Raw genomic sequence first — 15,635 nt, forward strand, 5'->3', positions numbered from 1 at the left:
CCCACCAACGTGGTGATCATCGACGACCCTCTTCCTTGAGCCAGCAGTGGCAGCAGCGCTGTCACCGAGGTAGTCAACAGCCACGGCGCCGCCTCAGGCGAGAACGCCCATGACGCCCTACAAGCGGCGCTACATGACTTGTCCGCCCCCATCCCGGCCGACGCCGACGCCGAGACACTAGAAGCACGCCGCCTCGCCCTCATCGCGGAGGGCCAGAAGATAGCATCCATGAGACGCCTCACTGAGGCTCACCAGCGCGAAGTCGACCGCGCCGCCTTTGGTACGCCGCGTCCTGGCAGACCGAGTCGAGCCGGCATCGTCAAGAAACGCGGCGCGGCCATCGCCAGCATGCTGGGAGCAGACCGCCTAGTCTACGCCACGCCACTCGAGAACCTGCGTGCCGCTCAGGCGGCCATAGACGAGCTGAACGGGCTGGGGGCCGACGAGCTCCCCTACATGACTAGACGCATCCAGCAGCTGATCGACGCGGCCGCAGAGCGGCATGAAGCCAGCGCCCGCGCTGAAAGTCCTCCCCCACGCTGAGAGCACGGTGCGACATCCCGGACACTGACTGCAGACGGCGCCCGCGCAAGAAAAGACAAGGAGTCGGCTGCCAGCCGTAGTCGGACTCGGCTCACCATCGAGCGCGACGTAGAAGGCCGCCCCCGAGCTGTGGAACGACGAGGCGGTCCGCCTCCTCCCCCGCCTCGTGGGGAGAGATATCCCACCCCGCCGCCTGTTACGCATCCGACTCTTGGCGGCCGACTGGGTCACCACGAAGGAGTCGGCGAGAATGACGCCCGCCACCGAATCGACCGCCTAGCGCGATACCTGGCGCTAGAAGAAGAAGATGATGTCGGCCCGCCTTGCTTTGGCCCTCGCATCCGCGACGAGCCCTTCCCCAAAGGGTTCTCGCTCCCAAGAGACACGCCAAAATACAACGGCTCCGTGAAGCTGGAAGACTGGTTGATCGATTACTCCACCGCAGTCCGCATAGCGAACGGCAACAGGCGTGTTGCCGTGAAGTACGTCCCGCTCATGCTTCAAGGCACGGCGCGCACTTGGTTGAACAGCCTCAAGCCCTACAGCATCAACAGCTGGCTAGACTTCACGGAAGTCTTCATCCGCAATTTCACCAGCACATACAAGCGGCCTCCCAAGCCCTGCCAGCTCTCCTTGTGCATCCAAGGGCCCAGCAAATCAACTCGCAACTACCTCACGCGTTGGGCCGAGCTCCGCAACTCCTGCGAAGGGGTGCACGAGGTTCAAGCCATAGAGTACTTCACCGCCGGGTGCCGAGAGGGCACCCTCCTCAAGCACCGGCTCCTCTGCGACGAGCCGACTACCCTCGACGAGCTGCTGATCATAGCAGACAAGTACGCCACGGCCGACTCTTCAATGAAGACCGAGCTTCGAGTGGATGCCTCTGGAAAGGTGCTCGCTCCGGCTCCCAAGACGCCGGCTGGTGACTCCAGTCGACGCCCTTACCAGAATGACAACAACCGCAAGGCCCCTATGCCGCCTTCCACCAGTCGGTAGGTAGCCACAGGCGAAGACGAACAACCTGAAGAGCGGCCCATGCCCAAGAAGCAGAAGGGGGGCAGGCCGGCTTGGCAGCCGGCTTTCTCCTACGAGCAAACCCTTGATGCCCCCTGCAAGTTCCACAGCGGCACGAAGCCCTCCAACCACACGACCGGGGTGTGTCATTGGCTCACGCGGATCTCCAAAGGCGAAGGGCTGGTGCCGCCTCCACCTGCTGGCCAGCCACCTCCAGCCCCTCAGCAGCCGGCTGTTCGACCAGCAGTCGGAGCCATTCAAGACGAATTCCCGGACGAGCACGCCGCCTACGTCGTCTTTACCAGCCAAACTGAAGACAAGCGCAGTCGGCGCCAACAACACCAAGAAGTCAACGCGGTGGCCTCTAGCAACCCAGAGTTTATGCATTGGTCTGAGAAGCCTATCAGCTGGAGCCGGGCCGATCACCCAGAGGTGATGCCGTCTCCTGGCTCCTATGCATTGGTATTGGACGCCACCCTCGCGACAGAAAGGCGAGCTGCCCGTTTCTCCCGTGTACTGATTGACGGTGGGAGCAGCATCAACATACTGTACCGTGACACCATGGAGAAGCTAAACATCAAGACGAAGCAACTCATGCCAAGCTGGACTGTGTTCCATGGCATCGTACCCGGCCTGTCCTGCTCACCAATCGGCAAGATCAAGATGGCTGTTCTCTTCGGAGACAAGGATCACTTCCGCCGAGAGGCAATCTGGTTTGAAGTGGTGGATCTAGAGAGCCCTTACCACGCGTTGCTTGGCCGGCCTGCCCTGGCCAAGTTCATGGTTGTGCCCCACTACGCCTACCTCAAGATGAAGATGCCAAGTTCAAAGGGGATCATGAGTGTGCTGCAGCCAGCAGCCGGCTGGCCGAGTCCCCCGTGACTGCTGAAGAAAAGAAGATGCTGGACCGAGTCGTGGCCATGGCCGGCAAGCAGCCGGCCCTGTCCCCTGACCCCAAGGAATATGATGCCCAAGGCTCCTTCCAGCTGGCCATGGAAACAAAGAAGAGACCTCTGGACCCAGAGAATCCGGAGAGGTTTGCCGTCATTGGAGCAAACCTAGACAACAAATAGGAAGGCGAGCTCGTCGATTTCCTCTGTGAGAATCGGGACATCTTTGCATGGTCCCCAAAGGACATGCCGGGTGTTCCGAAGGATTTCACCGAGCACAAGCTACACGTCCGAGCAGACGCAAAACCAGTCAAACAACCTCTCCGCCGACTGTCGGAGGAAAGAGAAGGATTGTAGGAGAAGAGATAGCCCGGCTTTTGGTAGCCGGCTTCATTATGGAGGTGTTTTTTCCAGAATGGCTTGCCAACCCGGTCCTGGTGTTGAAGAAAAACAATAAATGGCGCATGTGTATAGATTATACCAGCCTCAACAAAGCCTGCCCCAAAGATCCGTTTGCCTTACCTCGAATCGATCAAGTGATAGACTCCGCAGCTGGATACGAGCTGTTGAGTTTCTTGGATGCTTAATCGGGCTACCATCGGATCAAGTTGGATCCAGCCGACCGCCTGAAGACCGCCTTCATCACACCATTCGGAGCTTTCTGCTACCTGACTATGACATTCGGCTTGAGAAATGCTGGTGCCACTTTTCAGCGTTGCATGCAGAAATGCCTCCTCAAGCAACTCGGCAGAAATGCCCACGTCTATGTAGACGATATTGTGGTGAAGACGGAGAAGCGCGGCACCCTGCTGGAAGACCTCAGAGAAACATTTGACAACTTGCGCCGGTTTTAGATCAAGCTCAACCCTGAGAAATGCATGTTCGGAGTACCAGCCAGCCAGCTTCTAGGCTTCTTGGTCTCCGAACGCGGCATCGAGTGCAACCCAGTGAAGATCAAGGCCATAAAGAGAATGGAGATTCCTACCAAGCTGCGAGACGTCCAAAAGTTTACTGGGTGCCTGGCCTCCCTGAACCGCTTCATCAGCCGGCTAGGAGAGAAAGCTCTCCCCCTGTACCGACTCATGAAAAAGTCCACCCACTTCGAGTGGAACGACCAAGCAGACCAAGCTTTTCACGAGTTGAAGAAGATGCAGACCACGCCACCTGTCTTAGCGGCGCCGACTGAGAAAGAGCCCATGCTCCTTTACATTGCCACGACTAGCCGAGTGGTCAGCACAGTTATTGTGGTCCAACGCCCAGAAGAAGGCCGGGCTCAGTTAGTCCAGAGGCCGGTTTATTATTTCAGCGAAGTATTGTCCACCTCCAAGCAAAACTACCCGCACTACCAGAAGATGTGCTATGGAGTATATTTTGCCGCCAAAAAGCTGAAGCCCTACTTTCAAGAGCATCCCATCACGGTCGTATGTACTGCCCCGCTTGCCGAGATCATAGGCAACCGGGATGCATCCGGCCGGGCAGCTAAGTGGGCCATTGCGCTGGCTCCTTACACGATCTTCTACCAGCCTCACACCGCCATCAAGTCCCAAGAATTGGCCGACTTCCTTGTCGACTGGGCCGAGACCCAGTACCTAACGCCGGCTCCCGACTCCACTCATTGGCGGATGCACTTCGATGGATCCAAGATGCGCACCGGCTTGGGAGCCAGCATCGTCCTCACCTCTCCCAAGGGCGAAAAACTCAGATACACATTGCAAATTCATTTTACCGCCTCCAACAACGTGGCCGAGTACGAGGCGCTCATACACGGCCTCCGACTAGCCAAAGAGCTTGGCATCCGCTGGATCCTGTGCTATGGCGACTCGGATTTGGTAGTCCAACAATCATCCGGCGACTAGGACACCAAGGATGCAAACATGGCGAGCTACCGATTCCTCGTTCAGCAAATTAGCGGATACTTTGAAAGATGTGAGTTCCTCCACGTGCCACGGGCCGACAACGAGCAAGCAGATGCCCTGGCACGAATCGGCTCCACCCGACAAGCTATACCAACCGGCGTCTCTCTCCAATGCCTCCTCAAGTCGTCTGTCAAGCCGTCTCTAGAATCAGACTCCATCTTCGTACTGCCTGCCCCTGATGCAGTTGGATCCGACTTGGGGAACCCAGCAGGCGGCTCAGGGACTTCGACAGGCGGCCCGGGGACTGCCGTAGTCGCACCCGGCTCGGGGACTTCAGAACCCGGCCCGGGGACTGCAGCAGTCGGCCTGGGGACTGCAACGACACAACAGGCGGTGGCCGACTCCAACTCTTCACCACCCAACCCACCCACCCTGGTCACAGTAGCCGTATTGGCAATAGAAGAAGTCACAGCTCCATCATGGGCCCAACCCATCCTCAACTTCTTGGTAAACAGAGAGCTGCCGACTGACGAGATCTCGGCAAGACAAGTTCAACGCCGAGCCGGAGCATACACAATAATAAACAGAGAACTCGTTAGGCGCAGCGTCACTGGAGTCTTCCAGCGCTACGTCGAGCCAAAGAAGGGCATAGCAATCCTCAAGGACATCCACCAAGGCGAATGCGGCCACCACGCGGCCTCAAGATCACTTGTCGCCAAAGCTTTCCGCCATGGGTTCTTCTGGCCGACTGCTTTGGAAGACGCCAAGGAATTAGTCAAAAACTGCAAAGGGTGCCAAGTCTTCAGCTCCAAGCAAAACCTGCCGGCTTCTGTACTCAAGACCATCCCCCTCACCTGGCCCTTTGCCGTATGGGGATTGGACATGGTGGGCCCATTCAAGATGGCGCGCGGCGGCATGACACATATGCTTGTCACCGTGGACAAATTCACCAAGTGGATTGAAGCCAAGCCAATCAAGAAGCTGAATGGGCCGACTGCCGTGACATTCATCGCAGATATCACCACCCGGTATGGCATACCACACAGCATCATCACCGACAATGGCACGAATTTTGCCAAAGGAGCACTGGCACGTTTCTGCGCGACACATGGCATCCGACTGGACTTAGCGTCCGTTGCCCACCCAAAGTCAAACGGCCAAGTCGAGCAAGCAAATGGCCTCATCCTCTCCGGCATCAAGCCCCGATTGGTCGTACCATTGGAGCGTTCGGCCGGCTGCTGGCTCGACGAGCTGCCCGCCGTCCTCTGGAGTCTGCGTACTACCCCGAAGAAGTCAACCGGCTTCACCCCTTTCTTCCTTGTATATGGTGCCGAGGCTGTCATCCCAACTGACATTGAGTTCGACTCACCTCGAGTCACCATGTACACGGAGGCGGAGGCCAAGAAAGCGCGAAGACGGCGTTGACCTGTTGGAAGAGGGCTGGCTGTTAGCACTCAGCCGGTCCGCCATCTACTAGCAGGGTTTGCGCCGTTACCACAACCGGAAGGTCAAGCCAAGATCCTTCCAAGAAGGCGATCTTGTGCTCCGGCTGATCCAGCGAACAGCCGGCCAGCACAAGCTCTCGGCCCCTTGGGAAGGCCCCTTCGTCATCAGCAAGGTCCTAGGCAACGACTCCTACCACCTGATCGATGCACAGAAGCCGAAGGCACGCAAGAGGGATGATTCCGGCAAGGAGTCGGAGCGACCATGGAACGCCAATCTCCTCAAAAGATTTTACAGTTAAAAGCAGTATGTACCACGCTACCTTTTGTATTAAGTACAAGACAACGGGCCCCCCGAGGTGCACTTGGGGACTACCCTCTTTTATCTATGTATGACGAGTGTCATACCTATGAATGTGTTACTACATTTGTTTTTCTGTCCGGCACCGGGTTCAATCAGTCGGCCCGGGGACTTGCCGCCTTGAGTTATATTAAAGTTCTACCTGCAGTCAGACAAGTAGTGTGCCGGCACCCAAGCCCTCTCTTGTTGAAAGTCGCAGCTCGAAGAACCGACTGTCCGACTGGCAAGAGTCAAAGGCAGAAAAGGATGCCCACACAAAAAACGGCTAAGGACTAACGAACTTATATAACACAAGCCGGCCTCCCACCCCGCCTACCGGCTGTCAGAATAGCCGGCTGGCCGGCTTCCCATTCACCTTGCTACAATCCAAGAAAGCTAGAGTACTTGCCCTCCCAAACAGTCAAGCCCTTCCCCAGCCACAGACTGCAGAGCAGCTGTCCGGCTGGGAAGGCGGCGACCAAGGGAGGGCGGCAAAGGAAACAACCAAAAGGATGAAAAGCAAATGCAATCGGAAGCCAAGCACATGCATGATTATATTTACACAAAAGGCCTTCGACAGGCTGGCAGTCAACATAGTTTGAATACACCCCCAGTGGGTGGAACTGCGCAAATTTAACAAAATATTGTTCAAAGAGTAATAAACAGGAAAGTAAAGGCGGCGGATCAGGCTAAGGGTGCAACAGGCGAGCCGGGTAGGTCAGTGGAGATTGCAGTGCCGGCTGGAGGAGTGGCCGGCTGGCGAGTCTTGGCTTGATCATCGCTGGCTGCAGACGGCGCGCTCGCACGCGCCTCGTTGCTGGAGGCACGATCAAGCTGAGGTTGGCCGGTTGCTCCACCGTCTGGCACGACGTCTTCACCATCCTCTCCCTCCTCCTCTTCGCCCTCGTCGCTGGAGTCGATCTCCTCCGTCGAGTCCTCACCATCCGCTGGGTTCAGCCCAAACCACTCCTCTGGCTGAGCAACGCCGTCATCATCCACCTCAGGGGCAAAGGCACTGGTGTCGGTGTAGTCGGCGATCGCCGAGGCGCGCTGGATGATAGCCGGCCGCACCGTCTCCAACTCCTCGTCGGCCTCCTGCCGCCAGGTGGTCAGCTGGTCCAAACTCAGCTCAGGATACCAAGCTTTGACGAACTCCAGCGCCGCTGGTGCCTGACCGAGCTGCAGAAGCTTTCCAGGCCTCGAAGCGGCCAACCGCTACCTCCAGCCAGTCGGCAGTCCGACTGGGGGTACGGGGAACCACCTCGCCGGGCCAGAGGGCGGCCAGCACTTGTGCCCCAACGCGCTGAAGACGGCGGAGCATGCGGTGAGCCGGCTGGAGGCGGGCTTGTATTGCCAGAAGCTGCTCTTCAAGCGACCGGCGAGCATCCGGCGCTATCTTAGCACCAGCCTGCCTTTGTGCCTCGCGGTGGGCCTCGACGACTTGGTTGGCGGCAACGGAGTAACCAGGGAAGTACTCTGCACAAGTAAGAAAGGAAGAGAAAAAACACAAAGTCAGAAAATGGACCAAATGGCAAGCGGCAAGCAAAGGAACAAAGAAGAAGGCGGCCTACCGTCAACCAAGTCTTCGATCTGGCCATAGCCATTGATCAGCGATTGCCTTGCCTCAGCCCAGATCGCCGCCTCAGTCTCGTATTCGGCTTGGAGGGCGGCCTCGCTGTCCTGTGCCACCTTCAGGGCCGCCTTATGGCTCTCCTCCTGGTCGGCCAGCTTCTTGACCAAGCGGTCACGCTCCTGAGCCAAGGCGTCGAACTCGGCTTCCTTGGCGCGAAGGGCGGTCTGGGCCCCACCCAACTGCTCCCTCAGTTTGGCATTGGCCTCTGCAGATATGGTAAAGAAGAAAAAAGCAATAAGAAAGAAGTCGCCAGGAAAGATCCGGCCCGACTGCTCAGCAGTCGGCCCGAATCTCGGGGACTACACCCAGTGGGTGCGCTGACGCGCCCCCACGTGAGATAAAAGATGAAGCACTTACTCCGGCTCTCAGTCAGATCAGTGGTCTTCTGGTTCAGCTCCCGGGCCTGGGAGTTGAAGGCAGCCGCGCGGAGTTTGTGATAGTCCTGCAAGTAGGACAGAGGAGCGAATAAGAACAAGATAGCAACCGAAGTCTACTAAGAAGTTCGAAGCCGCCTACTCAGCAGCTGACTCGGAACTCGGGGACTACACCCAGTGGGTGCGCTGACGCGCCCCCACGGAAGAAATCAAGAACAAGAAACAAAAAAGTGGGAAGACTCACCCGAATGGCCGTCCGCGTCGCGAGGAACTCTTGGGTATACTGCTGCAGCACGGTGGCCTGGGATTGAAGCCGGTTCCGGACGTCTTGAGCCGCCACGTTCAGCACGGCCGTCCCACCACCCGGCGTCCACCCTGAGCTGGCGCTGGCCGTCTCCAGATCCTGGGCCGACGAGCTAGAGCCCGCGACCCTCTGCGGATCCGGCGCCGAAGTCGCCTTCCCTGCGCGTTGGCGTGATGGCGACCGGACCACCAGGTCTGTCCTCGCAGCCGGCTCGCCTCCAGCCGGTTGCACGGGCGGCGCGTTAGGCCGGCTGCCTTGGTCCGCCCCAGTCGGCGATGGCGGTGCCGCCTCCCTCTCCCGGACGACGACGACGTCCTCCTCCCTCTCCATCCCCGGCAGGTCGCCACCAGCTTCCTCCGGCGGGGGCTCCGGGATCTCGGGCGCCACAGCGCGCAGGGGGACGACAAGTAGGGCCTCCGTCGCCTTCTCTGCGGCTGCAGCCTCCGCCCGGGCCTTGGCCGCCGCGTCAGCTTGTGCCGCCGCCGACTCCTCCGCCATCTCCTGCACCGCCTTGGTAGCGGCCGCCCTCAGCTCCTCCGCCTCCCGCTCCTCCCGCGCCTCCCGCGCATTCCGCTCCGTCGCCGCTTGAAGCTCGGCACGGGGGTCCATGCGGCGGGCGCTTACGGATCCTCCCGCCGCTCCAACCACGGTGGCGGCAGCGGTCCGCTCAAGAGAAAGCGGAGCCCTGTTTGATGAATCAAGACAAGGACTCAGAAGAAAATCAACAAAAAAGAAGAAGGAATACACGAGAGAATTGTCACTTACGCCGAAACCATCTGTGGCTGCTTCACCACCTTGCGGAAGCGGGCAGCCTTCGCGGCTGCCTCGTCCCGCTTGGTTGCCGCCGCCGCGCTCTTGGGCTTCTTCGGCCGACTGCCGAATAGGCTCGGTGCGGCCCGGCGCTTCTGCGCGCCGCCTCGGGCAGCCGGCACGGCAGATGAACCCGCGCCATGGTCGGACGCCGGCTGGTGGCGCGGGACGACTTCCGCCTCGTCATCATCCGGCCAGTCGTCGAAGCTGGCTCCAAGCCCGGAGCCGCCTGCCTCGCCGCCTCCCACCACGGTGTTGTCGTCCAAGGCGGCCGCCCCCAAGTCGGGGTCATCCAAGTCGTGCGTCGCCCGGTCAGGGAGATATTGGTGCTCCACCCCCGCTGCCCCGGCCGCCGGTCGAATGAGGGGGCTCTGCCAAGACAAACCGACTGGTCAGAGTCGGCCAAGAAAAACTTGGTGACAAAAGTAAAGAAGAGAAGAAAAAGAAAGTTTACCATAGGCGGGGGATTGGCACGGGAGTACGGCTCCATGCCAAACTGCCACTCGTCGGTGAGCTTGCAGTTCGCGAGGTAGTTCACCATGAGAGCTACCTCGGCATGAGGCATCTCCTTGGTGCACATCCGACTCGGATCGAGTTGGCCGCTCATTTGACAAATCATATAAGGGCGGCCTTGGAGCGGGAGCACCCCGGCGCACCACGAAGGCGGCCAGCAGGTCGGGCCCGGTCAGGCCCTCCGACTGGACCATTACCCGGAGTCGCGCGACGGCGGCGGCTCCAGCAGGCGACAGCGTTCTGGCCCGATAGGACCACTGGGCCGCCTCCCAACCGGCGGGCCGGCTACATAAGCCGGCAAGTTGACGAAGTCGCCTTGCGGGGCGACGTTCTTCACGTAGAAGTAGGATTTCTGCCAGAGCTTCACCGACTGGATCAGCGTGATGGCAGGAAAGGGGTTGTCGGCTACCGGCCTCCGCACTACGATGAAGGCGCCGCTCTGAGCCGGCACGCCCTGCATGGCGATGCCGAGCTTGGACTGGAAGAATTACCCCCAGAGCTCGAGGGTGGGAAGGACGCCAAGGAAGCCCTCGCACAAAGTGACGAAGGCAGACAGCAGCACCACCGTGTTTGGAGTGAGGTGGTGCGGCTGGAGCTGGTAGAATTCGAGGAAGGAGCGGAAGAAGGCGCTCGCAGGCAGGCCAAGGTCGCGCAGGAAGTGCGAGCGGAAGATTACCCACTCGCCCTCCTCCGGCGCCAGCGAGATCTCCTTCGCCGGCGCAAGACGGACCCACACATGGTCCCTGCCGGGCAACCGCCGCGTCTTGCGGAGGAAGTCGATGTGGTCCTCGTGGACGTTGGAGTCGTCCCAGTCTCCGCCGCGCAACATGACGGCAAGAAGCCGATGAGAAAGGCGCGGCGACGGCGAAAGTACGGCCCTGCGGCGGCGAAGCTGCGGGGTAGTGCGAAGGCTAGAGGGACGGCGCGGCGGCAAGGGGCTGCAGCGACGGAGAGGAAGAAGAAGAAGATGGCGGAGCGAGGGTGAGCGTGCGAGCGTCTGCCGCTCCCCCTCCTCCCCCTATTTATAGCCTCGTGCGGCGAAGCCGAGGAGGCGAGGCGTGGGGGGACGTGGGATTAACTGCGCCCACTCCCCCACGTCCCGCGATTTTTGCGCCCTAATGGCGTGCGGAAACCGCCGTTGGAAGGTGAACGACCCGTTTTGGGCCACAGAAGATCCACACCTAGGCCTAGGCATGGAAAGTGGCGGGCCCGGGCTTGCGGCGGCGTCCCGTCACGCGCGTGGGCTGGCAGGCTTTTCCAGCCGGAGGGTGCCACGTGGCGTGCGGGCGGCAAGCGGCCGGCCCGCAACCCGGCGTGCGTGCCAGCAGGCTCCAGCCTTCAGACTTCAAAACCTCACCAAGACGGCGCACCTGATCAAAGCCGGCTCCTGGCTGCTGGCTCTTCAAGATAGGAAGCTGATTGAGCTTCTCGTCCTCCTTTCAACCTCGAAGCCCTACCAGCTTCGGGGACTACTATCGGAGTAAATGGCCACGGGTAGGCTAACCGACTCCCCCTGGCTCTTCAAAAAATTATCGGGCCGATCGAGCCTTCAAGCACCCAAAACACAAGGCTGCCTTCCCCTGGCCGGCTATCTCACGGACCGACTACGGGAAGACGGCCCGGCCCTAAAGACCCTCCCGGAGAGGGCCACAAGATGGCCGACTCCAAAAAGCCGGCCACAAGACGACCGACTCCCAGAAGCCGGCCACAAGAAGATCGGCTCCCGGCAAGCGGCCAAGATCGCACCCCCAAGGGCTGCACCCATATAACGGTGACGAGACGGGGCGTGGCTACAGTACAGCCTGCCACCCCCGAATCCCGGAGCACGCGTGGCCACAGTGCGCCGTACGGGTCGGCCATCCCCCGTCCGGCGCGGCACTGTTGCCATGTTGACCATGACGCCACCCACGACAGGCTGCCAGTACGGCCCGCGGGCGGCGGGCTCCTTCAGCCAGGGAGACGCTCGAAGGCGGCCAAGCCTCCCCCAGTCGCCTGGGGCGTAGCCGGCTCCCAATAGTCGGCTACCTCCCTCCCTCGAAGTATGTGCATCATTAAGGAGACAAGACGAGGTAAGGCTACAGTGAGAGCCCGCCAGGCGGCGGCACTGTAGCCATGCTTACCTCGACAAAGCCCTCGTCATCAGAGGCGAGGCTACAGTAACCAGCCACCGACAAGACCCCCAGGCGGTGGGGCCGGCCTGTCGGCCAAGAGGCCGGCAACCGGCTGGACCCACCAGTCGGCGGGCCCCAGCGGCCGGCGGAGAAGCCGGCGAATACATACACTGACGGCTAGGACCCACGTCCAGCCAGATTACCATTGTACCCCCGGGGGTAGGCCTATATAAACCCCCTGGGGCACCCATGCAAAGGGTTGATCTCTTAGAGTTTTAGACACCACATAGAGAGAAAAGGAGAGCTAGCCTTGCCCTTCTTCTTCCTCTAGCCAAACAGCTCAAGGAGCCACTTGTGTTGATCTAGTGATCATGCGGAGACCCCGCAGAGCAGGACTAGGGGTGTTATCTCCACGGAGAGCCCCGAACCTGGGTAAGATTCGCCGGCGTGCATGTCTTCGCCTTATCCCGTTTCCAGGCACTGGCGATGTCTTACTGGCTCCCACAATGATAAGCCACCCGTTGGCATATGTCGCGCCTACCACCCGACAGGGGCGACGGTGATGGATGTCGTTTCCGCCCGAGCCGCCCTAGGAGCAACGCGGGGGCTAGACTGAATACTGTGCAAAGTTGGTATACTGATTAAAAGCGCGTGTCTATTTAGCAGGTGTGTGTAAAAAAAGTTTCAATCAGTCGCTTTCTTTCCTGACGATGGGATCAATATCCAACGACCTCAATCATGCTGCAGACTGTTCATTTTCTTCCTCCTGACACGTAATAAAATGGTGATTAAGCGGGTCTTTCCGCGACAGGCCTCTGACTCACCCGCTCCCTAGGTAGGTCGGTCGCAATAGGCTCAGGCTCATGGTGGATGCGCTTATGATTACCGTGCGTCGCTTATCTTCTTCATAGGGCTGCATGTCGGCCGCCACTCGGTGCCTTTTTTCTTATTCTTATCTCTCTTTTCTTTCTTTGGGCGTGAGTGTATTGTTTCCACGGCCGTCGTATTTGCTGTATCATTTAGATGTTGGTTGTATGGTTGGTTGGTTTATTTATAAAGCAGGGTGAAAGCCTATTTTGAGAAAATCTTCTTCCTCCTAGCACCAGTTCTTTCTCCCTCGCCCCTTCCGCCTGCCTCCACTCCCCCCTCCCCTGTCCTTGCTTGCCACCGCCCCTCCCATCTCTCTAAGGCCTGCACCACCGGAGAAAAGATAGATAATGGGGCTATGGCTTCTCCGACAAGCTTGGGGTGAACTAGAAAATGTGACTGACGCGAAGAAAATTTTCAGGCACGTGAGATATACCAAAACCGGATAAAAAAGGGAGACGGTGACCACATTGCTGAGCACCCGGGGAGGTGCGTTGTTGTCACGCGTGGCGCAACACCCGACCAGGCCGGCGATGCCAAACGATATGGACAACGGAACTTGCGATGGCATTGGTGCTTGCTGTTCACACAGAGTCCAAACATCATTACGTACTACTAATATACTTGTTTTCTCTTCCAACTAGTACTCGCAAAGATCAAATCACGGCGTGTTCTCAACAACGATACCAAAAAAAGAACTGCTTGAGGATCGTAGCTGACGACGCTCCCTTCCCACTCTACTTTCCGCCGAATCAACCGTTTTCCGTTGACAGCGATATCCATCTTTCGGGTGCGGGGCGTCATCATTGACACCACGACCCCCGTCCCAGATGCCAGATTCCCCTCTCGCGGTCCCGCACCGTACAAACCAAACGCAGTCTGCAGTCCGCAGTCCCCTTCGATGTCGACGCCCGAGCAAACCCCAAATCCCCACCGCTGAACAGTATATATCACCCGCCCCGGCGCACCCCCGCTTCCATCCCACCCGACCCGACCCCCGCGCGGCGGCCGCACCCGTCCCCAGACCCAAGAGCGAGCCGACCGAAGATGTCCGACCAAACCGCCGCCGCCGCCGGAGCCGCGGGCGGCGACGCGCTGTTCTCGCGGTGCCTGCTCGCGCTCTACGTCATCAGCCCGGTCACCGTGTTCCTGCTCCGCTTCGTCTCCGCGCCCTACGGCAAGCTCTCGCGCCCGGGGTGGGGCCCGGCCATCCCGGCCGCGCTGGCCTGGTGCGCCATGGAGAGCCCCACCCTCTGGCTCCCGCCCCTCGTCTCCCCCCTCCCGCTGCTGCTCGCCGCCCCGCTCGCCGCGCTCCCACCGGCGCTCTACGCGCTCCACTACGTCAACCGCACGGTCCTCCACCCGCTGCGCATCCTGCGCCTGCGCCGCGCCGCGGCGCCCGTGCCCGTGCTCGTCGCCGCCTGCGCCTTCGGGTTCAACCTCCTCAACGCCTACGTGCAGGCCCGCTCCTGGGGGCTCCACGCCGGCCGCCCCGCCTCCGCGCTCGCGCTCGCCCGCTGCCTCGTCGGGCTCGCCCTGTTCGCGTGGGGGATGCGGGTCAACGTCGCGGCGGACAAGGAGCTCCTGCGGCTCAAGGAGGCCGGGGGCGGGTACAAGATCCCGCGCGGCGGCTGGTTCGACGCGGTGACCTGCCCCAACTACTTCGGCGAGATCGTGGAGTGGCTCGGCTACTGCCTGGTGGCCTGGTCGCCGGCGGCCTGGGCCTTCTTCCTCTACACCTGCGCCAACCTCATGCCGAGGGCCAGGGACCACCGCCAGTGGTACCTCAACAAGTTCGGCGGCGAGTACCCGGCGTCGCGCAAGGCGGTCATCCCGTACATCTACTAGCCTCTGCAACTTCTGTCACCTGGGATCGAAGGGGAAAAATGGTGTGGGTGAGGAGAACTGTAATTCCTTTTCTTCCTTTTCCTAATGGCTGCTTGTGATTGAGGATTGGCTGATTCCCTTCCTTTGGAAATTGAATATGGTTTGGAGAAAATGAACTTTTCTGAAACCTCAACCACATTGTTCTCTGGATCAACACTGAACCATGATCACCTTGAAGTGATCCCATACATGTCCCGCAGACTAAAAATTGGACGATTTTAAAAATAGTCGCGCAACTTCGTTAGTGCAGTTTTAGCTTTGGTAGTGCAGCTTCAGATATTGAGATTCTCCATATATCATATTGAATGAGCTCAGAACGAGAATGGTTGGACCTTGAACCGAAGGCTTTAAATAAACAATTCCAAGTACGGAGTACATCAGTATGTCATCAGTACATCAGTATGTCTAAAATGTCAATCTCCAAAGAACTTGTATGACATTACCAACTCCAGAAAGCATAAGCTCCCCAAAGTTTATACCAAAGTTGTACTAAATCAAAAACACTTATTTTGGGACAGAGAAAGTACATTTCAATACCAAAGATAATCAGAACTTGAATTATTTTATTGAGAACCCGGACGATTCCAGTTCATGATCAAAATAGTATGGTTACAGACCAAAAGAAAAAATAGAAGAAAAGGGAAAGTTGCATACTATGGCCCTGTTTGTTTCAGATTTGGGGGCTGTTTTTGGACTTGGAAAAAGCTGAAGCTAAAACAAAAGCTATTTTAGAACAGTTGTGGAACCACAACCCAAAATTGTTTCGGGCTATTTTCAGTTTAACAATCCAATACAGCCAAAGCTGTTTTCCTAGCCCCTCTACCTTTGGTGTTTGGTGGTAATTATGTCATAAATGCCATCGCAGCACGACCTATCTCTCCCTTCGCGCCCTCTCTTCCTGAAACATAGCGTTTTCACCAGCTCATAGTTGTGTCCACAGCTGAATCCGTCGAAACTAAAGCCCAAACAAGCACGGCCTATATGCACTTCAAGGTGCAACGGGACACACAACACAACGGGCTTCACAAGTTGCTTCATTCTTCTAACCTAT

General features: G+C 58.7%; 1 protein-coding gene across 1 annotated transcript; it reads left to right on the forward strand.

Annotated features, from left to right (window-relative positions):
* The first annotated feature begins 13,595 nt into the window (after nucleotides 1-13,595).
* LOC109743537 (protein DEETIOLATED 2) lies at nucleotides 13,596-14,696 on the forward strand. The gene has a single exon (XM_020302640.4). It carries the CDS (start codon nucleotides 13,745-13,747, stop codon nucleotides 14,543-14,545), a length of 801 nt encoding a protein of 266 aa, XP_020158229.1. The 5' UTR covers nucleotides 13,596-13,744; the 3' UTR covers nucleotides 14,546-14,696.
* The last annotated feature ends 939 nt before the right edge of the window (nucleotides 14,697-15,635 follow it).

Source organism: Aegilops tauschii, chromosome 3, assembly GCF_002575655.3.
Source record: "Aegilops tauschii subsp. strangulata cultivar AL8/78 chromosome 3, Aet v6.0, whole genome shotgun sequence".
NCBI lineage: Eukaryota > Viridiplantae > Streptophyta > Magnoliopsida > Poales > Poaceae > Aegilops > Aegilops tauschii.